A 25,783-nucleotide genomic window follows, 5' to 3' on the forward strand; every position below is an offset into this window, starting at 1 on the left:
TAAACACGCTAGTTCCCTATTCACTGTGCAATGTTCCATACAGCATCACAAATAAAAATTACTGTGGCTACTTAAAATTTTTAGTCGACATTTTACACAAGAGTGGGGGGAAGAATCTCAGCGTTACTGTCGTACACACTGCATAAATCGTAGCATAAATTTAAAAAAATTAACTTTCATTGGCATTCGTTTTAACTTTATATTCTTTTGCTACCATTGTAGGGATTATGCTCGTTAGGCGTGACGTATATGAACGAGACTGACCTAAAGGGGAATATTAGCCTTTTTACCACTAAACACTCCTCCGTTCCAAATTATAACTACACCAGCTACTTTATCTTCGTACCTTGGTTGGAATTGTACATTGGATAACTCGTTTGGCAATCTGTGGAGACACATGTAACTCTTGTAGCTCGGCCTACGTCAACGTCAATTAAGATTCCGTTGGTTTTAAACTAGCTGCTTCACTCTTCTTACCCTAGAAACGATCTTGCTTGCGTATCTTCGTAGATATGGTTTGCGAGTATGTGAATCTCGCTCGCCACTCTGTTAAAGTTATCAAAGTCAGGTGACCTGCACGTCATTGTTGCTGTTTCTGGCATCTGCACTAGTTATCTCATTAAAAAGCCGAGCCATAAAGCCCTAATCAATATTGTAAGCTTGTACCTGTAGTTAAGTATGTCCGGGTAGATAGGAGGTTCCATTGTAGAGTAGTTTGGCCCCGGCAACTCGTGCCCATATGTTCCAATGTTTAACTGTTAATTGTTATTGGTGTTTATCGATACCATTTACACACACGCACAAATATATATACTGCTTGTTTAACCACTATTTATTTAGTAATCGGTGTTTAACCTATTTTTTAACTGGTTCGTACCTCTTGTCGCTGCCTTGGCATCGAGTAATCTGTCGGTTTAAACTTTCCGATATCTATATAGTTTACAAACCCATCTTCCGTCTTCACGCATGGGTCCTCAGGTGAATATTGAAGCACGTTATCCACTTAAAATCATCAGTATGTGAGGTATCTACTGATAACTACTTAGTCTATCGTCCTAACAGTCAACAGTGCGCCTTACCTAGAAATCTGTATTTGAACAGCTTCTTCGGCAGCTCCTGAATCGTGCTGAAGCAATTTTTACTCTTGATCATCCTGATTCTTCTCTGCTCCTTCTCGTTGTGTTCAACTAGGTACACCTCGTCCCCTCCATGGTTCCAACTAAATAATGTTATTTAGGCAATTTATAACACATTGGACTAACTATACACTTAATCTATCCAATTCTTACTTGAAAACCACTGTTACATGGTCCTGGGAATCACAATCCGATACGCTTGAGTCATATAGTTCCGGATAGTAGGCTACTGTGGGCTCTTCTCCCTCCTTTTGGGTCAACTCTAGGTCGAAACTAGTGTTACTCGGTTTCAGGCCCAGTTTCTTCTCTAACTCGTCCGTTAAGGATTCATTGTTCATGTCATCCCCCTGTGGCGATTCTCTTATTTCTGGACAACTACCGAACCCCTTTCTAAACTCATCCATCCCGTCTACATTCTTCTAATTTACATATCCATTACTCCTATTGCTTGATTTTAATTTTAACTATATGTTAATATTTTAGCAATATTAATCATATACATTAAAACTAAAATTACACACAGAAACCATTCAATTTTTATTAGAGATCTCCTCAACTACTTAAAAATCATCAACGGAAACAAATATAAGGAAATTAAACTAAAATCAATTCAACTATGATCAGTTGCTAATTAACTGTTTATCACCCGATGTTGTTTATCCATATTTAGTTTTCATTACTTAATTATGTACGATTAATCATTTTTTTCAACCCATTTACTATAAACACTTGTTACAATGGCAACTTCTCTTAATGAGAACAGAAGGACCCTGTTTGTTAGAGGAATCGCAGAGGACGTTGACAAGGACCTTCTTTACGCAGCCTTCTCACAGTTTGGGACCATTTTGAATTTAGAAATCCCCAAGGATAAGGATAAAGGTACCTTCTATTTATATTTTGCCACTTATTGACCAATTTTATAACTAAATTCAGATAAAAACAAGTCCATTGCTTTCATCGAGTTTGAGGACGAGGAGGATGCCAAACACGCCATTTTCAACCGTCACAACTCTGAGCTTTACGGGAGGGTCATAAAGGTTTCCTACTCCACTCATTCTCACGTCCATACCACCAGGCATAAAGCAGGTTCGTCTACCTCCTTTATCCTTTACTCATTCATGTTTTAGTTTGGGACGATGACATTAACTTCAACATTAAGGTAAATCAGGATGTGCAAATTCAAGACTAACACTCACCCGCCCACTCTAATATTGTACCATATCTACACATACACACATACGCTTACATACTTACACATACACACTTAGACTTACACAACTCGTTATAACATTACTTCCAAAAATTCGTTGGCAGTTTCACGAACTCCATAACATTGTTCAACAGTCCTACTCACAAATTATCATTTGCTAACATTACCGATGTTGTACGGGTTCACTGCGTGCTGTTTATTTAGGTACTCGTAGGTCGTCTGATTCGTCAACATCAGGTACTTGTTGAAGACATTGTATACAGTGAAGAATAGTGCCGATGCTACTGTTAGTATAAAGAACATGAACCTACAGTAAATTTGTTAATAAATCAACATTACTAAACAGAAACAAGCATTCATCATTCACTAGCTACTTGGTACACAGCTACTTGATTATCACTTACACAAAGAAGTGTTTATCCAGGATGTACCTATAGGCGTTAATGTTGAAAATATTGAATTTGTCATCATACAAATCCTACAAAATATATTTATTCCATTGACACAGGGCAAAATGAATAATGTTTCACCATGTGCTTAATTAAATAAACCACTGTTAATAAGTAACTTATTGTTTAATGGTCTTACATCAAGTACTGATATTAATCCAAATACAAAACAGTGTTGTACTAGCATTTCGCAGGTAACAAATAGTAAAAACAACTTGTAGTTGTTGTATCCGATACAATTTGACAGCCTGTTTATTGTTATCAGTTTACTTATTTGGGCATTATTCAATGTTTATTCTATGAAACGACTAGTGGTTACCATGGGCAGTGGTGGTCAAAGCGGTTAACACACCTCTTACAGGTGTAACAGTGCTTCGTTCTCGGTTCTTTGTATACTCGGCAGTTACCTGAATGTGGCGATTATCAAAATCCTAGCTGTTTTAGCTATTTATTTGTACTTACAGCACCACTTCTGTAACACATTATATCCGTTAACCGTTGTCAGTCTCGCTGGGAGAGCCTCGTTTAAGTAATCTTTTCTGTGCAAATCTGGAGTGACCGTGCCAGGGTCGGCCTTGTTAATTCTTGTAATGAGGTATATTTTAATGAAAAACAGGATGGAGGAAATCAGCACGTGGCGCCTGGCATAGGAATATCTCAGCCTAAATTTCAAATACTTTTAACAAATGGCTTACTCTAGAATGTTAAATGTCAAATATTGAAAGGAAGAAATCACAAGGGTCGCAATTAATGAGTTTTTATCAGGTCCGTGAGGAAACTTGCCAACCGGGCCTACAAATTAGCGTCACTAAGGATTCCAATTTAAGTTTTAGCAGATTTTACAATATTAACAAATACGTATATCTTACTATATTGTATATGCGTTAACTGATTAGTAATAATGAACCTTCATTCAGAGATGTACCAATCGGATGGTAGTCGTAACTAAGACCTATCTCATCGTCCAATTCCCTAGAATCACTTTCTTTTAGATCCATAGTGTAAACTGAAACACTAAATACAAATATATACTGACTATATCTTGTGAGGAGAGACTACACAAACTATGTGTACTGAGCAACTACAACACAAAACAAATTTAATAAAACAAATAGAATGTTACATTTTTGTAATTGTGTAATTATAATGAATAATAATGTATAATATCCATAATGTTATGGAAGATAACATAGCCAATGTAGCTTTTAATAAATCGGAACCAAAATCTATTATTACTGGCAATAAAAAATTTTTACAGCCAAATTTGAGTACTAAAAATTTAAATAATTCCCTAGAGTTAAAAATTCTCTTTGATTCCTTGTTAAACACTTGCAAAAAATCGGCAAACTGGGAATTTAATATTGATTTAATCTCATACAAGAATAATAAATCGGATTTTCTATCAAACCTTTCAAAATTACAGCAATATATAAGCAGTTTTAATATTAAGGACGAGGAAGAAGCTTTAGCATATAAAGAAATCTTTAAGGATTTGTGTTATTATTTCCTTGAATTGATATGTGAAGCGGATTTGTTATCGATAACAAAGAATTATTCAAATAAGATTATAACAACATTAAAAGTTATTCATAATAATGCTGAGTTCATACATTCTTATTTGGCTGAGCTTTGTTCGGATGATTATGATGAGCACACTCACACCGATGACAGATTTTATCACACAGTGAAGCATAAATTTTGTAACATATACACGATACTGTCATCTGATCTCTTAAACTCACTGAAAAGAGAAGATGTGCCAAGCCTATTGAACAAAATAATATCAAAGTACTTAGAATGTTCTATAGATGATATTGATCACAACCATCGAGATGAAGAAGTGAATATAGCTGAAACTTTCAGTGAAACGGCAAGCAGTCAGCACCCTAGTTTAGAAGGAATAAAATGTATTAATGTGCTATTGTACAATAAGCAAATAGGAAGTCACGAAGTGGATAAGAGCCTGATAGGTCGTCTCTTGAAGCACCTGTTGGTATTCCTTGAAGAAAAGTCGAGAAAATATCAAAGGATATCATCATTTGCAACATGCTTGATAGGGATAATGAGATACATAGTGGAGGAAAACGCTGAGATAAAGGTGTTGAGGGCAATAACAGAAGACAAGGCAGATTGGACTGGGTTGAGGAGGGAAGACGAGGATTTGGTGAATTTAGTGAGGAGGTTGCCAAAGTTGAATTATATATACGTCATCAGGTCTATAGTGATATTGTTACACTCAAACAAGTGGACACCTAACGATGCTTCCAGTGATGAGAAGTATGGAATTCTGAGGAATTGCTACGAAACCATAAGAGAAAATTTGATGACGAATAACCAATTCATCATCAACTACGCACTATTGCAGACAGTGCAGTCGTACACGATATTTCTAAGTCATCAGGAAAAAGATGGAAATTTAGCGGAAGGTGTGAAGCATGGCGGTGAAGGAAAAGGTGACGAGGAGGAGAAAAGAGCTTTGTACATAGAGAGTCTGATAGAGTTGAGTAGGATTCTGGTAAACTACTTTAACAATAAAATTAAGACGATCAGCCACCTTTCGATATATATCTATAAGAAGCTACTGCAGGGTCTCTCTTCAACCTTTAGTCGCATGGCAAGTGAGGATGCAGCGGGAAACAAATCGCAAATGGATAAGAAGACGTTGGTGGAGAACGTAATGAGGACAATGAAAGGGAACATGACTATTAAAAATAAGTACATAATACTGGACACGGTTATTAAGCTGACGAGTGTTGAGAAGCTGTTGGAATATGAGCCTTATTTACTGCTACACCTGATGGTTAACATAGCGAACAACAAGTCGACGATATCGTCGCTACTATCGCAACTGTTATCGCAAATACAGTTAATATTTAAAGGATTCGCAGCACACTGTAATATAGACAATGAGAGTGTTTTTCCAGAAAAATATGGAACGATAGAAGGGAGATTAGATGAAATAGCCTTCAAGTGCTATTTATACCCACCGCTAATATGTATTATAAATAATTATAGCATACTCGAAAATGAATCTGCTGACAGCAGTCTAGAGTATTTGATGCCAACGAATACTGACGACTGTCAGGAGGGTAAGGATGAGTATAGGAGAGATAGGTGTGACAGCATAAATAAGGTCTTGATGAACATAATACCGAACTACACGTTTGAGCTCCTGAAGATATCAAACGAGTCGTACAGATTTGATTACTTTGAGTACCTGCCGCAGAAGTCGAAGGAAATATTGACTGAAAGAAGAATCAAAAGGGATAACATGACTACAGATTTGAAGGAATTTTACACACAAATAGTGAGGAACATAGTAGAACAAAAGAAGGGGTTAGGAGAAATAGGTGACAGTGTAGAAGGTACAGAAGCAGCCAAATTAATGTCAGATAACAATGGTGTTGGAGAAGACGAAGAGCAAAAAAGAATGGAAAGGATGGAGTGGGAGAGAATGGAGAAAATGATGGAGTTGGAAGGAGAGTTGATCGGTGATAAAATGGAAGAAGTGTTAGCAGGGGCGAAGATCGTGGAGTTGTATGGCAAGATAAGCTACCACGAAAGCGTGTGTCTGTACAACTTCAGAAGGACTAACAAGGTCTACTTTGTTAACACGAGTGTCGAAGGTAGAAGGTACGACGGCATCGTAGTTGCAAATTGCCCGGAGAAGAAACTAAAGAGTAGGAATTCAGTGGCCAAAGAAGTGTACTACATAGACATCAGAAGGTACATGTACAGCCTGTATTACGCAGAGGACATTGAAGTGATATTGAACTTGGTAAAGACAGTGTCAGACTGCAGGAAGATAAGCAAGCTGATAAGATCAAATGAGTTCGCACTGATTAAATTTACGCTAAAGCACGTCGTCATGTTTATCAACTTGTCAAATCAGCACTACTTTACGCAGCTGATACAGCAGTTTCTGCAGCGACTCAAGTACAACTACGACGATTTACAAACAACAGCTAGTACTGCCCATACTACTACTTTTACTACAACTGCATCTGCTACAACAACTACTACGACTGATACTAATGATACAACTGCTACTACTGGTACAACTGCTGCTAATGATGCAACTGCTAATGATACTACTACCAATATTACCAATACCGACCACGATCAAAACACATTGGATAACAATACCCACGAACCCACTTTGGATAACAACAAGGATGAGAAGATGATGAGTAAGAGAGCAATCAAGGAGTATTTAATGGGTAATTTGAAGGAGATAATGGAGATACTGCGAAATAATATAAATGTGTACAACAATGAAAACAAGATCATGATATCATTAAACGTAATGTTGAGCATATGTGGACTGTTCATGGAAAGCAGGGAAGGTAAAGGATTGGAGCAGGAATCGCACACTTCTCAAAGTGGTGAAGAAACGGTATTGGATAAGGAAATGGATAAGGAATTGATTGATGATGTGTTGGTACGAAGGCTGTTTAACCTGTTTTACAGTTTGAAGCCATGTAACCATAAGATACTGCGGAGAATACTAGGGTATATAGGCAGAGATGAAATCAATGGGCTCATGAGAAGTAAGGAGGAAGCTCTGATAAGACTGTTGATGAACTTTAACCAGAACAAATACGAAATAGCGTCGAACATGCTGGAGTTGTATATGAAAAACAGCTCAGACGATGAAATAAGAAATTTTTTCATTAGAGTGAGGAGGTACTACAATGATCACGTGAGCAGGAAAGGGATGGGAAAAAAGGAAACTGAGGCAAGAGAAGAGAGCCAAAATGGAAAGTTAATGATGTTGAACACAGTGTACGAGCTTATATGGGATTACAGAAGTAATATGGAAGAGTACCTGGGAAGAAGTATAACAGTATCCGGGATGATTAATCTGGTAAACAACATGATGGAGCACATGGACGAAATCTGCGGAAAAAAGTTGGAGGAAATGTACATATTACTGTTAAAAACACTTAAACAGGTCATAAATGAGTATATGGCACCAAAAGCAGGAGTTGGAGACGAGAGGACAGAGGAAGGAAGGCTGGTGGACTGCAGAGGATATTACATAAGTAAGTCAGAAAAGGAGGATGAATATGACTGGAGTAACCTAAGAATAATCGGTAGAAGCTGCACATGTGCACTGTACGGCGAAGAGGAATATTTAGATGGAGCCGTTGGCTGTGGACAGAGAGAGCCCTCAAAAACAGAGAACAACACTAGAAATGTTGGTTTCACCGGTAAAACGGGCAGTAAAGAAGTTTGTGGTTACGTTACTGTGGTTGACAATACGTGTAATGACAATCCAGTAGCTTATAATACGTGTAATGACAATCCAGTAGCTTATAATACGTGTAATGACAATCCAGTAGCTTATAATACGTGTAATGACAATCCAGTAGCTTATAATACGTGTAATGACAATACAAGCGCTATTCATGGTACGGAAAAGGAGTGCAGGCTTGGGAGAAGATACGAAATGAACAGCAGGAACGAGTTTAAGCTGTTCAACTACCTGATCTACAAAATGGTGCACGAGCTGGTGAGTGCGCTGCACAGTATGGCGAACGCGTTCACGAGTTCGGCAGTAAGTGGCTTCAGCTGGAGCAGGAGCGAGTCGGCGGAGAGGCTGGACGAACTGACGAGAACGATGATGTATTGCATAATCAACTGCAGGCACGTGGGCTGCAACGACATGTTCAACAGCCTGCTGCTGTATTCGCTGCAGAAAATGCTGGAGCTCCAGAAAAACAACAGGTTCCTGTACAGCTACGTCTACTACCTCACAGATCTGATCGTGTCAAGACACAGTAGCTTTAAGAGCGGAGGAAAGTGTGTTGACAAGGGGCTCGAAGAAGACGAGAGGCTCCTGAGCAGCAATGTCATAGACATACACACGAGGAGCGAGCACCTGTCGCTGATATTCATATCGATCATAAAGTCTGAGAGCAACAAGAAGATATCGGACCTGAACAACGAGATCATATTCATGCTGCTCTACATAGTGGATGCGATAGAGCACGAGAAAGCGCCAACACTCCCAGTCATTAATGGCGTTGGGAGCGGAGGAGTCACGAGTGCAGTTAACCTTAGTCGGGGGACGGAAATAGGGGAATCGACGGGAGACAGGACCACCGTCGTCATCAACGTGCTGAACATCCTGAGGTACATCTACCGCTGCATAGACATGAAGTACATGAACAACGAAAACGTGGCGGAGGTGATCAGAGTGTGTCTGAGGCACATGAGGAGCGAGAACTGGTCGGCGAAGAACGCGTCGTCGCTGCTGCTGTCGACAGTGCTCTCCTCGCTCAACGCAAACCAGCACCTGCTGAGCAGTGGCCTCCTGACGAGCCCGCGGCTCCTCGGAGAGCTGAGCGGAATCATGAGAGGCAGCACGGAGGAAGTGGCCTACTACACGCTGTACGTGCTGCAGCTGATGCTGCACCAGAGCAGCGTCAACCTGGCGGAGCTGTTCAGAAAGACGGACCTTGTGGAGAGCGTAAAGGCGCTCCTGGGGGCGGAAAACCTGTACCTGAGGAGACTCGCAGCGTCGGTGCTGTCAAGCTACTATGCACAGGCGGATGGCGAAGTGGAACAAATCCTTAAGTTGGAGCGAGAATTGGATGGCGCTTCAGCAGACGCAAATCGTTTAAGTGGATTCTTAATGCTGATTAAGAGTGCCATTGAGTCTACGAACGCGGTTAGAAGTAAAAGTACCATTGACGCGCTCCTAGAAATGCTAGGAAGGATCTGTGACAAGATAAATACAGTTGAAAACTACATGTTGGCAAGGGAGATACTCAACCTGGTTCTGGTTAGCAGCGGTGATATTGGCAGTAGTAGTGCCAGTGCCAATAGTAGTAGCAGTAGTAGTGCCAGTGCCAATAGTAGTAGCAGTAGTAGTGGCAGTGGTGATACTGGAAGTGGTGATATTGGCAGCGGGAACAGTGTTATTTTCTTAAGCGAGAGGCTGGACGAGTGTCTAAACAGCTGTAAATTGAACAAGTATCACGAGTCGGAACTATTGGAGGTAAAGGCCAGCAAGAGCGTGGGAGTGGATGTGAACGCGTTTGAAGGAGATTGCTATAACATGTACCTAGTAATGAAGTACCTTGAGATGGTAATAGAGGGAGACCATGCGGAAATGAGCACGCTTGATAAACTATACGGGCTAATAGTGAAGCATAAGCAGTACATACAGCTTTGCACAAACTATTTCAGAATCGTCAATAAAATGGTGAGAAATAGAGTGGTGGCCAGTGTGAAGTGTATTGATGAGCGGTTGAGGCTGTTCGAGGAGTTGTACGGCCGCAAGTATTGTGAACTGGTAAGATTCTGTGTCGACAACGAGTTGACAAGCAACAACAGCCTGTACACAGAACTGTTTAAGTCTTTATACTACCACTTCATAGTGGTGGCCGGTAATAAGGTGACCAGTGGGAGTGTTTTGAGGAAAAGGCTCCTGAGAACACTTGGGTGTATCCTGGTAAACAACTGCAACAGTGGCAGCGACCTGGAATTGAATATAAGGCTGGAAATATCTTCAGTCTATTTTGACACGTTTCGGCTACTGAGGCCATCATACAGCACATGCGTGGACGAAGAGGAGAGGATGTTGCTTCGGAGAAATTGGATATGCCTATTCTGTAACATGTTGACGCTGCTCCAGGACGATAAGGTAGAAGTGCGCGCCAATATGATGAATTTAATACGGATGCACATCGTCAGCAGCAGGGCGGCCTGCTGTAACCGTGATCATAATGCTAAGGCTAATAAATCTGATGACCCTCTTGGGAATAGTAATCACAGGCGCAGTCACAAGGCCAAGGCTACTGTGACTGAGATTACTGGCGGTGAGGCGGATGTGGACGATGGTTCTCGTGGCAATCGTGGAAAGACGGTGCTGGACGACAACAGCTACGAATCTAGGCTTTTGGAACACGCAGTCAACGTAAGTTTCAATCCAGCTTCGAAAACACACTTTAATTCTAGGCATTTGGCATCGATGACACGCTTTCGCTCTTTCACCACTACTTGCTAATCGACCTTAACGCGATTGGGGACTTGATGGAGTCCAAAGGCTCCGATGAACAGATATACGAGGAGGAGGACAACAACATGTACAGGGAGCCGATGCTCATAGTGAAGAGCATCCTGGCAGTTTTGGTGGACTGCGTATCGCAACAGAGATTCGTAGAGCAAATACACTCGTTCCTAACCAAAGTTATCAGCTCATATCAGGTACTAAGCTAATCGGTGGCTAGCACCGACAGTTATTTAAATTTACGCATGAACAGTGTACTCATTCTATTTTGAGGTATTTTAATGGGACTAATGGACCTTTAGAACGCGCTTAACAGAATATTCTGGGACCACGGTGGTGAAGAAGACGACAGTAAACGGTTTGCAACTGAAAAGCTGACTAGGCTTGGCTTGAAGGGGCATAAGCACATCCTAACTAACGCGATTATTCTATTCTTGCTGCTTGCAGTGAAGATTTATTTGATTAAGCGGTGTTACCACTCTGGCAATCGCGACTACCATCTTGGTGCGCACGGGGAGTTGCTATCCGGCGATTTGCAATATTTTAAGCTGATTCACGGCATCGTTGTTACCCAGAGCCCTTCTGAGGCCATGGACAGTTTGTATTCGAAGTTGTGTGAATCACTCGAGGTATCTACGGGATGTGAAAGCGTTGACCGCAATGCAGAAGAGCCAACACAATTTATGCTCAAAAACACCTTAATTTCGCTATAAAATTATACATTGGTAGGCCCTTTAGACATCTAACACACAAAATATTCATGTGTATATCGTAAATAGATTGATTTACTTCTTATAGGAACGGTAAGTGTTTCGTACCATGCCTGTATTATTCTGGATCTATAAATTAATATACATTACATGTGACAAATATTCGTCCTATAAGTAAAGTAATTTAATTTTTACTCCAAATACAATTTAATATTTTACTTTTAATCAACATACTACACTGTATGCGACTCTAGCATAAGTTGTACAATTGGTAATATAGATTTAATATAACTAGTCTTTTGAGGAGAGAAAATAGCTGTGTAGCATACAATAAACTCAAGGAAACCAAGAATCAAATTTATATACTCATTCACGTTTAACCGACTCTATTTATACGGCTGGCTAGTTAATAGTGTAATTAGGATCTAAGATGGTTTAAGATGATCGCATATCAGCACCAGGTTAGGGAAGGATCTTTAAGGGATTTACTTAAATTGACACAATACATATCTTGCAACCCTCAATTCTGCAACAAGTACGACTCACTAAACGATTTCATAATTAAAAAGTCAAGCTGGTCCATTAAAAGCGCATTCAGAAAGGTGACGAGGGCCTTCGAAAATGTGAGCCTTGTTGTTCCGATTGTTCAAAACATAAAAAGGAAGGTCAGTCGGCTGTACGACGAGTTTTATGAGAACGCCATGACCCTTGATCAAATGTCCCAAAAAATAATTGATAGACTGCACCCCAAAAGCATCAACAGCATGGAGGAGGAGTTAAGGGAGGAAGAACGCGCAGCCGAAGCCTTTAAGGAGCAGGCTGGCAAGGTCATTACTGAGATTTCTGAGTTAAAAAGCGCCAAACGGGAGATCGCCGAGGACTCCCTTGAGAGCGCCACGACTAAGCGGGAGGTCATTAGCGGCTTAAATGTCGCCGTCGCCAAGCTTAAGAAGGAGCAGGCTTACACCAAGCTCGACTACGTCACCAGGCGGCTGCGCCATTCTATGCGGTCACTGCTCTTTTACGAAATTAAGTTCTTTAACCAGGCCAAGCTTTATGGCACTCACCACAACTTACACGTTGAGCTGATAAATAGGCTGCCAACTAACTTGGCGGACCAACAGGACTATGACATAGTTTTCGTAAGAAAGATAATGCTACTGCTCATCCTCATCACCTACAAAAAATCATTTGTTGCTGCTGAGATAAAGAAAATTGTCCCGTCTATGGTTTTCTTTCAAGAGCAGGTTGTTAAATACACTGATAAACAGAGGAAGCTCTACGAAGAGTGCCTCTCGTTTGACTAACTATCCACCACCTCCTAATTCACGACTTATAATCACACTTTTTTACGCATTTCTGTGCTTAGCAACTATTGTTACTCACAATTATGTGCTTATTCATTGTTGAGTGTAACATTAATATTTACATTTTATTTTACACATTATTTATTCGTTTATGCTAACAGTAGTCACAGTACTCGTAGTTACACCAATAGTCGTTATCGTATTAACAGTCGTCTTGCTTGTGGCAGTTAATACAACATTCGTGCTACTTGTGGTCACGACAACAGCAGTAGTTACAATGGTACCATTTAATTTGCGCACACCCATAAACACCTAACTCGTTAGCCGTTTACTGAACAAAATTTTAATTTTGTATAAAATTAATTCAGAAGCTCGTCTATTTTTATTACACTTCCTCCGTTTTCCAAGTATGCGTTTCTCGTAATTGCGTTTGACAGAAAGAGTGTGTCATTGTTCGTCCAGTGCTTCGCTCCATAAAATGACGCTACTGATGGGTCTTCTATTGAGTATATTCCCACGTCCCATGCCTACGCAGTTGTTTGTCACGACTATACTACGTATCTACACACACACAAACTGATGTATTCCATATCTCACCTGCGGTATTAGTGATCTTAAATCCTTATAAAATCTGTGTATGAATCCGTGGTATTTTGTGCTTCCCCCGCACACAAATATGTTTCTCGCTAGCAGCGGCTGTACTACCGGCGGGCACAGTGAAATGCTTCTGTAGGCCAGATCGACGATTCCACAATCCTTAAGTTTAATATCTACTCATTTTTAGTTAATGTTTGTGTGGATTACTATCTAATATTTGCATAGATTACTGGATAATATTGGTTGATTGATATCTAATGTTTGTCTATTGTTCGTAAATACACTTATATAAGCATCGTTTAATACACTTCAGATTGTTACAAATGTAGAATCTAAGGTAATACTGCTGTGGACTAATGAATAACCAATATCATACCTTGTGGGCTGAAAAGTATCTCTGGCACTGAGAATCGTTCTGAGAACAAATTCACGCACTGGTCGTCCGTATCTACGTTGCCTTGTTCGTTGTAAGCTTCCTGACTTTGATCCTGGCCCTCTCTTGCCTTTTCTCCGCTCAACACTTCAGCTTGTCTGCTGCCACTCTCCTCCTTACTCCCTGATCCTTCGTTGACGTATTGGTCAGATATTACACTATTTATATACTCAGGGTCCTTTACTTTCCCATCTGCCACTAATTTTATGAATTTTTCGTTGTGCTCATTCAGGAGTGGCGGCCTCGTCTTGCGATAGTTCGTGAAGTGCTTCAGCATGTGTGTTTTCTAAAGTGTTAGTTCAGTTACAACATAAACTTAGATAACAGCACTTTAATTCATTCTCAACCGTATAAATGTATATAAATCCACTTATCTATTCCGTATAAACGTATATGAATCGGGCTATCTATTTCTAATGGTTTCCACCATCACTACTGGTGCCACGTGACATAAATAGCAACCTAGTGATTGACTTACCGATCTCGACGTGTATATTGGCAGCATGTATTGGTGGCCTAGGCGCGCCCCGTACAAGCTCTGTATCTTCTTCGCTGCTCTCAACTCAAGGTCGAAGTCCCTTGACACGTAGCACGACTCCTCCTTCATCTACACACACTTGTCACGCTTACTCTCTTACGTGCTGTACTACCAATTCGTTGAATTCCAAATTCACCGACCTCATCGCCGTTATGTTTTTCAGGTACGAGTTGCATGTCGACCCTGCTACTGCCGTTCGCAGGGCTGCGTTTTGTAGGGGCTCTCCGTTCACAAACGGCACTGAGTGAGTGGAGCCGAATCCGCAGTCGATCACTAGGCAGCATGATATATTTTCACTTGTCTGCTGACTCGGCTCTTTCGGGTAGCATTTTAAGCTGAATCCTGTTCTACTCTTCGACCTTAACGTCTCATAAAAGTACGCGCTTGCTGTTTGCGAGGACAGGAAACATGCCATTGGGAACCCGAAGTCCTCAAACAGAATCTCTGCTGACAGCTGCCTTGATTGTGCTGGACACAAATTCGGCTCCGTTACGCAAATCGAGGTGGTTTCCGGGTTTACTGAGAGCAGGTTTCCTGGCGATATCACTCCGTTTGTGTTCGTCAGGTTCGACCTTCCTATGTACCTATCCCAGACTTGCCTCTGCCTATTCGCGTCGTACACCAGGCTGTTCACCTGCGGCCTGTAACAGAAGAATTCCAACAGTGTGTAGCAGTATTCCGACACAAACGTTCCCGAATCTGCTGCTGAATTTGTGCTGTGTCCCGTTCCCTGGTCCACGTTGGAGGACGAGTACGAGTCTGAGTAATATGCGCTGGCCTTCTTCTTCGGGTGGCCAATACAGTTCGGCGCCACGTGCGGCGGCCTCTTGTTCGACGACAGTCCGAATTTAACGTATCCTGAGCCATTATCAAGTACTACTCTGGGAAGTGCTGAGTATGCTGAGGCGTCCATTTGAAACAGTACCAATTCGACTTTAAACTACATTTACTCTATTTTACACTAGGATTAATTTTAGATTTACATATTCGTAAAACAAAGGATTTCAAAATCAATATCCCAATTGTTTTACATAATTATTATTATATGATGTGGTGTATAAATGATCGTGGCAAGTCCCAGTTTTATATTTGCTTATGTTTTTAACACTACACTCACCCTTTTCCTAATGTCTTCCTTTATTTCTCCGGTAGCCAGGGAGAATATTACCAAGTTACAGTACCTTCTTCAGAACACACTTTACACCTATGCGGTACGTTGACACATTCATCTATTTAGTTGCGAATCGATCTAAATCTTACAAATTCACACTCAGGAGATAATCTCGTCTCTCGGATTTGAGTCTTCCAAGGATTTAAACGATACGGGTTCCAGTGCCGGATCAAAATCTCAAGTCGGCGACGGCGATTCTAGCGCCAATTCTCGGGACAGCTTCAAGGCTGGGAACAAACTGGACATGAATTTTATATCGGAGAAGGTTGAGCGCCTGGGAATTTTAAATGACCAAATTCAGTCGCACGTGGATCTACTGCCAGATTCGTCACTTTCTCGAGTCAGTTGAAAAATACATAAGTTGTGTACACACTAGCGTATTTCACACAAATATGCATTTGTTTGAAAATTTAAGTCATTTGTGACCTTATTATATACACTTTTATAATAATTTTTTACCTTTACCTATCTAACGTTACATATATGCAGGAAGAACTGTTGCAACGCATAGATATAGTCAATAAGGAATGCGAACGAGTTTCTGAGGAGATAGAGCTGTTATTTAAAAAATATGACAACATATATAATGAGCTTAAAGAGAGCTTAAATTGTTAATGTAGTATGACGCGGATATATTTCTTATATCAACATGGAACTCTGTATCAAATTAGTTATTTGAAACATGTTTAGTGTTTTGCACCTTAGCATAGCTATCGTATGATATTAGTTACAAATAAATATCTTACACACCCTTTGATCATTTGTAGTGTTTATTATTCACCACCATAACCACCATAAAATAGATCTATGTGTTGTAAACACTATATTTATGTTAAATTTGCGTAATAATTAAATTTAGGGATCCCATTTTCGATCGCAATAATAAAATTTAAATTTGAATTATCTGTTAGTTAAATAGATTGACCTTGATAATTAAATTTACTGTGCTGAATAAGTCAAAAATGGCCACTCTTTTCAGTTTGGATGACACCTCGCTGAACGATGACGACATTTCTGTCATCAACTTCAACGTTGAGAGGTCAATTTCACCGCTGTACTCAATAATCCGCTCCTCTGTCAATTCCGCCTGCGTACTTTCACAGACAGCCGGGTGCCTGAAGGAGTTGGAAAAGGTGCAGCCGCTAAGTTGCAACGTTTCATATCCTGCTGTCAACTTAGGATACACTGAAAACATCACTATTCTCAAGAAATTTGGAAAGAAATTCGCCTTACTATTCAACAGGCACAGACAGTACTACAATAAGAGGGACCTGCTGTCAACACTGGAGGAGCTTTCGAGCAAGGTTAATGATTTGAAAAAGGATATTGAGGCTGAAGTGAAGACGATATTTATGTACGAGAAGGTTAACTCCAAGTACTATCCCCTTTCCAAGGATTCGTCGCTGCTTGGCGTCACTGAAAATGAAACTGATCTCACTATTCTCTACATAAGGGACAAGTTGGAGGCCTCCAGCACCACCATATCGCAATCAAAGAAGAGGATCGTTAGGATGTATTTGGAGTTTGCCGTCAAGCTGTTCATGTGCTTAAAGCTGTTAAATGAGAACATTCACTCCACTTCGTCGGCTATAAACTCTGAGGTCACTAGGGAGCTGGTCCCGCTGAAAACGGAGAGCAACAATGACATTCGGTGCTGCAACATTGAGCCCACTAAGGTGTCCCTCTTTAAACTACTCTCCCTTTCTTATCACAAATTCTCCCTTGAAATTCAAAAGGAGAGTACTTTCCAGGATCTCAGTAAAATGATGACATTAGTGAAGGAGACTTTGGACGACGCAGTCTCCGAGGGAGTTACTGAGTTCTCCTTTGACGACCAGCTTGTGAAACTATACTCTATTTTAGACACGGATTCTGCATCCGCTACTTAAATACTTAAACTTACAGTAGAGCTATTTATTATACCTTAATATTTAACTAGTAAATCTACTACGTGCCTGCACTACTTATATTAGCACATATCACTGCTTCATGCCATATTAGTACGTGTCTGTGTGTTTGTGACTACATTTGGTCACTGTTGAATTATATAAACATTGCGTGCTTTATTTCAGAGGTACAAGATAGCATTTGAATCCGAACCTTTCCAGTCTACATTATTTTACATCGTACACACAACAAAAGTAAAGAATTGTGCTAAAATACACCTAGTCAATACCGATTTCCATTTATTTATATTGTTTACATTTATTTATATTGCTTCCGTTAATTTCCATTTATTTATATTGTTTCCATTTATTTCCATTTATTTATATTGCTTCCGTTAATTTCCATTTATTTACAGATTTTCTGGGCACTTCCAACTGTAAATCACAACAGTTTCTAATTATTTTCAATAGTCTTCAGTATTTATATCATTTAATCCCAATTCTTCATTTTGCTCGTGTGTTCTTTCGTATATTACATAGCTTAAATTACTGTCCACTTGCATCTCCTTTCGCATATTTTGCGATATCTCTTTAACACCTCCTTCCTTACTGTCTCCCAATTCATCAACTTCCGTTTCTGATACTGTGTTCAGTGATGATATAAATGAATTGTCCGTTGGATCATCCAGCAGCAGCGTAAACTTACACCCTTCTGTCAGTGCGTTCAACTCTTCTATTCTCTCCTTTATTTCTGTGTTTGTGTTCGAGACTGAGTCTCCTATAAGGAATGGGTACGAGGACTCTAAGCTTTCCACTATCTTCTTTATTATTCCTTCCACGCTCGTGAACACGCTCCCTATGGTTCCTACAGATAACCGTTGCTAGAAACCTTTTCTTTACCTGGCGTCATTTCAAAATCCAGCTGTTCTATTCTTATTGAGGCCGTCTCCGATATTATGACGTCTCTGTTCAAGTCTCTATCGGTTTCCACCCTAAGCTTCCACAGTTTCCCGTGATCCTTATAGCCTCCTCCCGGCTTCAACTCATTCGTCTTCGATCCGCAGAATTCACATATAAACGACATGATTATACAGTTTCCGAACCCTGGCACCACTAAACATCCTCTGTATCTCACAATCTAACCACACTAACTAAACAACCTAGTACATCCGTTACTAAATACACTTGCTCTTCACTTACCAACTTGACATATTTGATTTATCCCCTGCTTACCGCAGTTTGGACAATCCACAGTCAAACACAAATTTTCCTTTTCAACATCTTCATCTTCCAGTGATTTATTCAGATCCCACTCTCTCCTCTTGTTCACTTCAGCTTCTGCTTGCGATTCTTCCTTATCTAGTTGCTGTTCATTGTACAAATATCCCATTTCCTACATTTACATTCGCCTCAACTCAACATCCACGTGTATACATATGTATATACACGCATGGACACACAAAAGCATATGTACAAATACACATTTACATATACACACACATAATTAATTGCCTATACTTTACCTTAAGTTGCTGATTTGTTCTTGTATATTTACTTGTTACTACTTTAACGTTCTCGTTCTCCTCTATGTAACTATTACCACTGGGATCATCAATCTCTATGTTGAACTCCTACTCGTTATTCATTACTCTGTTTACTTAATTACTTAATACCTAACTTAACTATCTCTTTTATCTCCACCAACCTCTTGTCCCTGGGAATATTGCAGCAATTTATCCTTTATTTGCGTCAATTGGCCTATGTATTCGCTCGCCGGTTTCAACTCTCCTGTGCTCAACTCTACTTTCAGGTGATCGTTTCTCACTAGCTCTTCACACACTGATCTTATGTGCTCGTCGAGATTGTTCGTTACGTTTACGATAAGTCCTTCCAGTGTTGTTATTATTCCCTTTCTATCTATTTTCGGTATCTCAAAGTCAATATCGGCTAAAAAAGCGTCATTTTCACCCTTTAAATTCCTATATTTATACTCCTATATTCTTACTTAGTTTAATAGACGATGTGTTCGATATTACAATTTGATTATTTAAGCCCTAAATCCACCATTAACTTCAATCTAGGGGAACCTATTCGACTAACACTCAATTATCTACTACTTACTCTTAAATTGTTAACTTTAATTTGAAACTTGACTCCATAATCTCTGAGTGATGCTGCGTTCTGTATTTCATTGTCCTTGTATGGGCATTCTTTACACTCAAACGACATAACAACGATATCTACAAATTTTTATTATAACACACTCAATGGAATCTCAGCAATACACGTTGTTCTGGTGTTTAAACTGACCATTAAAGTGTGGAATCTTTGTTAGAAGCATTCTCGTTATTCCCTTTCCTCCGCAACTGATACAGGCTGATTCAATTTCAGCCTGATCTGTACCCAGTTCCAAAACATCTGAGGCACTTTCTGACGTATACATTGATTTGTTGTCGGATTTAAGGTCCATTTTCAAACGTGCTTAACACAAACTCAAACATTTATCTAGAAGTGTTTTAATCACGAATCTAGGCACCAATATACTACATAAATATATTTAAACACATATATATGAATTAAATTAATATATACAAAATAAACATAGTGATAAAATAGATATTTCCGAAATCAACTGTAAATTGGGTTACGAGTACAGACCACTTTATCTAAACATCAGGTTTATAATTTAATAACTAGGCCTTATTCATGCAAGTCATAAAATAGTAAACAAGGGCACAATATTTGTGAAAATATTTTATGGAGTAGGGGTGTAAATAAATATAGATTTACGAATAAAGCGACAGATTTGCTGTTTTAAATTTTGATTTCAACACACCAAACACTAATCATAATAAAGAATCTTGATGCCAATTTATTTGAAATGTTTTAAATAAATTTATTAAACCTTGTGGTGTATTGATGTAAGGATCAAAGTTGGAGTAGCTCCATTTTTGATTCGTTTTTTAAAACAGTAAATTTCTATTTTTAATAATAAAATGTGATGTTTTTGTTTACCAATATATATATTTTCAAAGTTAGATTCGACTTGTTTGAATAAATTTAAGCCATTCTTATATTGATTTAAACATTTTATCAGTATTGCTTAAATTTAAAATCGAGTCCAATGGTATGTGAATCTGCTGATATAATTCAATTTTTGATTCCACATAAAGTTTTATCTTTGTTTTTGGTTAAATTCTAGCTATTTAATCTATATTTCTGTACATTATTTAATTTTAACGCCAAAATAAATAAATGAGCTGTGAAAAAAGGCTAAATCTACATAATCGCCATGGAAGAAGATTTGGAAGTTTTGAGCGGAAGTAATGAAGACGAGGAGCAGATTTGTCCCCTATGTATGGAACTGCTGGACGAGACCGACCGCAACCTGTTCCCCTGCACCTGCGGCTACCAGGTCTGCCTCTGGTGCCTCCACTACATCAGAAACACAATGGGAAACAAGTGCCCGGCCTGTAGGCAGGACTACGAGGAGTCGAACTTCAAGTATAAGACGAAGACGTCCACGTCAACAAGGACACTGCAGACGAAGAAGAAGCGGGAGTCCAAGGATTCACTATCGAAGGAAGCGCAGAACGACTCCTCCAAAGAGTCGGCCAAGGATGAGCCGAAGGAGCCTAAGGACCTGAAGGAGGACCAGGTGGAGTCGCTGAAGGACGTTCGCGTTATCCAGAGGAACCTGGTCTACGTGGTCGGAATACCACTTAAGCTTGCTAAGAAGGAGACGCTGAAGAAGTACGAGTATTTCGGACAGTACGGGAAGATCCAGCACATCGTGGTGAACAAGAGTAACACGTACAGCTCAAACTGGGGAGGCCCCTCGTACACAGCCTACATAACGTACTCTAAAAAGTCGGAGGCGAGCTGCGCGATCCAGGGCATCAACGGACAGCAAATAGACAACAAGTACCTGCGAGCCTCGTACGGGACGACAAAGTACTGCAGCTACTTCCTCAGGGGCATGAAGTGCTTCAACTCGGACTGCTTCTACCTGCACCAGTTTGGAGACGAGAGGGACCGCTACGTCAAGGACTCCTCGAAGTTGCTCTACAACACTGCCACCTTCAACAAGGACCTTAGCAACTTCAGCAGCGTGAACAGGGAGCAGAGCGTGAGCGGCTTCAGCAGGGACCAGCCGACCTCAAGCGTGGCGAGGGAGAGCAGAGACGTGACGGACGGCACCTGGGTCAGCGTCGTCTCAGGCTCGAAGCCGCAGACGCTACACACGGGCTTCACCTCGCACCTGCAGCAGGCCTCGGCGGCAGGCTCCACGGAAAACGCACCGACGAACATAACGGCGAACCTCACGGCCAACATTGCGAGCATTGCTTCCAACCTGACGAATATAACCTCGAACCTTACCTGGAACTCGCACTCGAACGCGGGCGAGGGGGGTCTGTTCAGCCTTCCCATAGCACAGTGCCTGGAGCGATACAACAAGTGCAGCCGCCTCCTGAATCTGAGGAACATCAACTCGGATAAGCTGAGCAGCGTGGACACCGTGAAGAAGTTAATCGAGTGGTCGCACGTTAACCCGAGTCAGGATTTTACGCCAAATGCAAAGGACTCGGCGCCCGGCAAGGACAACGCGGGCAAGGAGACTTCGGAAAGCACGAACGCCGACTCCAGCTCCTGTGACACCAAGGACGTCGACAAGGAGAGCAAGCTTTTCTTCGTCCCGGACGAACTCACCGTCAATGACATCATGAGCAGGATTAGAAGACACACAATGTTGATTGACAACTTGTCAAAGCAGTACTCTAACTTGAATCACACGCCCTCCGCCTCAGTGCCTCACAGCAATTTGAACGGCAACCTCGCGGGCTTCGGCAAGGACGGCGCGGCTCTCGGCTACAACAGGGACTTGTCCGGGTTTAACAACATCGAGAGCTACGCCATCAACGTGCTTCACAACCACGCGCCCACGCAGTCCTTCACGAACAACTTTGCGAACTACAACGTAAACAAGGAGGCCGGCAAGGACCGCGAGAAGGACTCCGCCAAGTCTGACGACGTTGACAAGAAGCTTGAGCTCGAGGCCTTCAAGATCCTGCAGGTTCAGCTTCAGAGAAACGAGCAGTTCGCAAACCACATGAAATTGATCGTGGAGCAGTAGCTTGCGACCCTTAATGTATATTTGTTTTTGTTTACCTGTCTACGCATACACTAGCCTGTTCACTTACTTTTTACACGTATTGTCACATATCCGGTCAATGCACGTATTCTTACACATTACTAGTTACGTTTGTTGGATAGGCATTTCGGTTACTTACTTGACTTGGTGCAAATGTGCCTATTACACATTTACCTATTACTCGTATCTGATTAATATGCATTTACCTATTACTCGTATCTGATTAATATGCATGTGATGTGGCTGCTACTACTATGTATTCTGTTTACAGTGTACTGGTTGACTATAGCAAGTTTGAGTGGAGGTGGTGGTACTCCTCCTGGCTGATCGGAGCCAGCCCCTGGAGCTTCCTCTTCGAGTTGAACACGTGGAAGTCGGACTTGAAGTGTTTTCTGTAGAAGCCGTTGTCCTCGAACTCCAAGTTGCAGTTGAGACACCTCCTCTTACTGGCGTGGCTGGGGTCGGCGGAGTCCTCCTTGGCTGCGCCCTCGCCGACGTCGACGTTGTCGACGCACGTTTGGCTGTTTGGGCAGGAGAGGTCCTCCTTGTTTGAGTCGCTGTCTAACTCCACTCCGTCGGACTGACTCAGCTTCAGGCTGTCGACCTTGGTGAGGAGCAGCTCGTCAGACTCCTCGTTATCGGCCCTGTTCTTCGTCCTCACTGGCGTCGACACTGGCGCGTTGCTCGAGTCCTTGATGTTCAATGCGATCAGCTGCAGGGTTCCTGAGGGCTCCAGCCTATTCATTGCGAAGTTTTCGATCTCTCTGAACAGGCTCGGCTGACACAGGAAGAGTATGAACTCCATCTTTTCCTTCGGGTCTTCGGCGTGGCCACTCTCGGAGGCAGGGCCGTTAGACTCTTGCGAGTTGTCGCCCTCTGCTTCACCCTTCTTGCTCTTCTTACTCGGGTAATCAAATCTTATCGGCGTGCACGACGCTGAGCTGTTCCTTGATCCGTTTATTGTATTCTGCTCAATTATGATGTCCTTGTTCTGGAAGAAGTCCATCACCTCCTCGTACTGGTCTAGTCTGAAGTTTATCTGCAGCCGCATCTTGCACCTTGCTATGCTCTCCGGGTACTTCTTTTGCAACAGGTTCACTGCCTTCAACGCCTGCTTTTTGGGCGGCTCGTTCAGCGATACGCTGAAGCCGCTCGACTTGAGTGCGTTTTCCAGCAGCGTCCTCGTCAGCGGCCTTCCTGTGTTTGGGTTAACCGTCAGTTCGTGGAGAATTGACACTATGTCTCTGAACGTTGACTCCAGTATCTGCTTCCTCTCCTCGCTGCTAACTTGAAACTCGCCTGAGCGTCAACATTCTACTGATTCAACTAACCTTTATCCAATATCTGTTTCGTGATCTTGTTTATATCTGTGGTGTTAAATGCTTTCATCAGCTGATTGTTGTTCGCCAGCTTCCCCTTAGAAATGTTCGTGAATATATATGGCGATTGCAGCACTTCCTGTATGTCGGTTTCCACACCTACAAACTCAATGAAACGCGACTTTCAAGGGCATTCACAGGTCAAATAACTTTTAACAATAAAGACTCTTCAATGACTCAATCACTTACCTGATCTCCAGTTTACAACTTTGTTTTTATAACAGGCTATTTCGAATCTCTCTCCGTGGACCTTCAGTCTTACTGTGGCCACGTTCGTGAAACGGACCTGGCAAATTGGCTGAAATAGCACACACATCTTAATAAATCATCATCAATAACTTGAGGAATCTCAGAATAAGGACTATAATCTAACCGAATGAGAAAAGGGGTATTTTACACAAAATAACGAATTTAGAAGTAATCTACACACTAAAAGAGACTATTACGATTTATTAAGAAATATACTAAATTACAAATCCATATTCTACTTTATGGTACAAAAAATAATTGGTATATTAAGTTATATGAAGATATTTTATTTTATCTATGTTGGGTTGAGAGCCGAGACATAAAGTTATTAATTATAGATTTATTTATATTTCAAACAGTTCAGTTAAATTTTATAATACAATTTTTAACTTAAATATTTTGAACTACAAGCCACTGTCATTATTTTAGCCATATGTGAGCGTATCAACAACAACTACTATGAGATAACATCAATCAATACAAGTATCATTTTAATTTCTTAAACTATGGACAATTTAAATGATATAACTGATGATTTGTTATGCTTGCCAGGTTTCCTGAGGAGAAACCTTCTGTTAATCAGAGATTTAGATTTAAAATCGTCATCCCTCTTTCATGAAGCCAATAAACTATCAGCTTCGGTGTTTGGAACCGAACACGACATGTATCTAAAGACAAATTCCTCTATCGACAAGTTATCCACAATCTCAGCCCCTTCCACTGCATCCCTTAATTCCTCTATTAAGCAGGACCCACCCTCAGGCAAACAAGAATCTGCCTCGAAGAAGGATGAGAGCCCAGAAACTAAGACAAAAGCATCGAAGAATAAGCACGAGGCAGAAAAGCCGGAAAAACACACTGGCGGTAAAGGAGGATCGAGTAAAAGAAAAATCAGTAGGGACTCAACGTCTACTGACGACTCAGAAAACCTGTTTTTTGAACACACAAAACAGTTTGATGAGATTCAGAACCTGAGAATGCAGGGAATATATGTTCTGCAGGAAAAAATAGACGTTAACACACAGATAACCACCATGCTCAAGTACGAATACGAGAACCTGAAGTCGAAGTTTGATTCAATATACGCGGAAATGGACCTGAAGGGGCAAATACCTCACGAGCTGAAGATGTACATCGCATCGAACAAGAAGAGGTTCTTCCCCCTGGGACCTCTGGACGACAATGACCCGGAATCTGTCAAAAAGCCAGAGGAGAGGTCCTTGGCACACAACCAGATGGATATCGCCACAATGTTCAGGAACGTAGTGAACAATCAGAACGCTATCAAGGAAGAAGGGAAGGTGGCCGCCGAACAAGATCCGAATGAAGGGAAGGAACAGTACACGGAGCACGGAAGCAAATTGGTGAATAGAAAAATCTCCTAAAAATACCCTCTAAATTGATTTGCCTACACGCCTTATGAATAGTTATATTTATTGCTTATATTTATCAATTTAAGGGTTTATTGTGTAGTTAATGTGTAAGTCGAGATGAGGTTTGCACCTACCAATTATATATGACCTGAATAGTGGTTATTTGTAGCATA

The 25,783-nt window shown here is 40.9% G+C and overlaps 12 protein-coding genes across 12 annotated transcripts; 6 read left to right on the forward strand and 6 right to left on the reverse strand.

The window, feature by feature from the left end:
• Positions 1 to 197: 197 nt before the first annotated feature.
• On the reverse strand, positions 198 to 1,540 carry TOT_010001246 (Conserved hypothetical protein; the record flags this gene model as incomplete). Its single annotated transcript, XM_009690847.1, has 7 exons — positions 198 to 264; positions 347 to 418; positions 478 to 573; positions 667 to 755; positions 878 to 1,002; positions 1,080 to 1,219; positions 1,290 to 1,540. The coding sequence occupies 7 exons, from the start codon at positions 1,538 to 1,540 to the stop codon at positions 198 to 200; spliced, it is 840 nt and encodes a 279-aa protein (XP_009689142.1).
• Positions 1,541 to 1,873: 333 nt separating this feature from the next.
• TOT_010000309 (uncharacterized protein) lies at positions 1,874 to 2,325 on the forward strand (the record flags this gene model as incomplete). The annotated part of the gene is made up of 3 exons (XM_009690848.1): positions 1,874 to 2,015; positions 2,070 to 2,222; positions 2,264 to 2,325. 3 exons carry the CDS (start codon positions 1,874 to 1,876, stop codon positions 2,323 to 2,325), a joined length of 357 nt encoding a protein of 118 aa, XP_009689143.1.
• A 101-nt stretch (positions 2,326 to 2,426) lies between these two features.
• Positions 2,427 to 3,793, reverse strand: TOT_010000310 (uncharacterized protein; the record flags this gene model as incomplete). The annotated part of the gene is made up of 8 exons (XM_009690849.1): positions 2,427 to 2,482; positions 2,514 to 2,653; positions 2,751 to 2,824; positions 2,935 to 3,043; positions 3,115 to 3,202; positions 3,258 to 3,457; positions 3,491 to 3,587; positions 3,703 to 3,793. The coding sequence occupies 8 exons, from the start codon at positions 3,791 to 3,793 to the stop codon at positions 2,427 to 2,429; spliced, it is 855 nt and encodes a 284-aa protein (XP_009689144.1).
• A 158-nt stretch (positions 3,794 to 3,951) lies between these two features.
• Positions 3,952 to 11,528, forward strand: TOT_010000311 (conserved hypothetical protein; the record flags this gene model as incomplete). Its single annotated transcript, XM_009690850.1, has 5 exons — positions 3,952 to 6,660; positions 6,970 to 9,585; positions 9,739 to 10,722; positions 10,764 to 11,012; positions 11,118 to 11,528. 5 exons carry the CDS (start codon positions 3,952 to 3,954, stop codon positions 11,526 to 11,528), a joined length of 6,969 nt encoding a protein of 2,322 aa, XP_009689145.1.
• A 437-nt stretch (positions 11,529 to 11,965) lies between these two features.
• On the forward strand, positions 11,966 to 12,832 carry TOT_010000312 (hypothetical protein; the record flags this gene model as incomplete). Its single annotated transcript, XM_009690851.1, has 1 exon — positions 11,966 to 12,832. One exon carries the CDS (start codon positions 11,966 to 11,968, stop codon positions 12,830 to 12,832), a length of 867 nt encoding a protein of 288 aa, XP_009689146.1.
• A 141-nt stretch (positions 12,833 to 12,973) lies between these two features.
• Positions 12,974 to 13,138, reverse strand: TOT_010000313 (hypothetical protein; the record flags this gene model as incomplete). Its single annotated transcript, XM_009690852.1, has 1 exon — positions 12,974 to 13,138. The coding sequence occupies one exon, from the start codon at positions 13,136 to 13,138 to the stop codon at positions 12,974 to 12,976; it is 165 nt and encodes a 54-aa protein (XP_009689147.1).
• A 53-nt stretch (positions 13,139 to 13,191) lies between these two features.
• Positions 13,192 to 15,313, reverse strand: TOT_010000314 (uncharacterized protein; the record flags this gene model as incomplete). The annotated part of the gene is made up of 5 exons (XM_009690853.1): positions 13,192 to 13,359; positions 13,430 to 13,605; positions 13,806 to 14,148; positions 14,341 to 14,469; positions 14,501 to 15,313. 5 exons carry the CDS (start codon positions 15,311 to 15,313, stop codon positions 13,192 to 13,194), a joined length of 1,629 nt encoding a protein of 542 aa, XP_009689148.1.
• Positions 15,314 to 15,461: 148 nt separating this feature from the next.
• Positions 15,462 to 17,460, forward strand: TOT_010000315 (conserved hypothetical protein; the record flags this gene model as incomplete). The annotated part of the gene is made up of 4 exons (XM_009690854.1): positions 15,462 to 15,611; positions 15,675 to 15,911; positions 16,061 to 16,128; positions 16,491 to 17,460. 4 exons carry the CDS (start codon positions 15,462 to 15,464, stop codon positions 17,458 to 17,460), a joined length of 1,425 nt encoding a protein of 474 aa, XP_009689149.1.
• A 461-nt stretch (positions 17,461 to 17,921) lies between these two features.
• TOT_010000316 (uncharacterized protein) lies at positions 17,922 to 19,927 on the reverse strand (the record flags this gene model as incomplete). Its single annotated transcript, XM_009690855.1, has 8 exons — positions 17,922 to 18,322; positions 18,358 to 18,570; positions 18,658 to 18,850; positions 18,981 to 19,088; positions 19,163 to 19,404; positions 19,463 to 19,511; positions 19,579 to 19,697; positions 19,768 to 19,927. The coding sequence occupies 8 exons, from the start codon at positions 19,925 to 19,927 to the stop codon at positions 17,922 to 17,924; spliced, it is 1,485 nt and encodes a 494-aa protein (XP_009689150.1).
• An 822-nt stretch (positions 19,928 to 20,749) lies between these two features.
• On the forward strand, positions 20,750 to 22,591 carry TOT_010000317 (uncharacterized protein; the record flags this gene model as incomplete). Its single annotated transcript, XM_009690856.1, has 2 exons — positions 20,750 to 21,499; positions 21,728 to 22,591. 2 exons carry the CDS (start codon positions 20,750 to 20,752, stop codon positions 22,589 to 22,591), a joined length of 1,614 nt encoding a protein of 537 aa, XP_009689151.1.
• A 301-nt stretch (positions 22,592 to 22,892) lies between these two features.
• TOT_010000318 (uncharacterized protein) lies at positions 22,893 to 24,304 on the reverse strand (the record flags this gene model as incomplete). Its single annotated transcript, XM_009690857.1, has 3 exons — positions 22,893 to 23,908; positions 23,941 to 24,087; positions 24,178 to 24,304. The coding sequence occupies 3 exons, from the start codon at positions 24,302 to 24,304 to the stop codon at positions 22,893 to 22,895; spliced, it is 1,290 nt and encodes a 429-aa protein (XP_009689152.1).
• Positions 24,305 to 24,743: 439 nt separating this feature from the next.
• Positions 24,744 to 25,622, forward strand: TOT_010000319 (conserved hypothetical protein; the record flags this gene model as incomplete). The annotated part of the gene is made up of 1 exon (XM_009690858.1): positions 24,744 to 25,622. One exon carries the CDS (start codon positions 24,744 to 24,746, stop codon positions 25,620 to 25,622), a length of 879 nt encoding a protein of 292 aa, XP_009689153.1.
• Positions 25,623 to 25,783: the final 161 nt, after the last annotated feature.

The sequence above is a fragment of the Theileria orientalis genome, chromosome 1 (assembly GCF_000740895.1).
Source record: "Theileria orientalis strain Shintoku DNA, chromosome 1, complete genome".
NCBI classification, from domain to species: domain Eukaryota; phylum Apicomplexa; class Aconoidasida; order Piroplasmida; family Theileriidae; genus Theileria; species Theileria orientalis.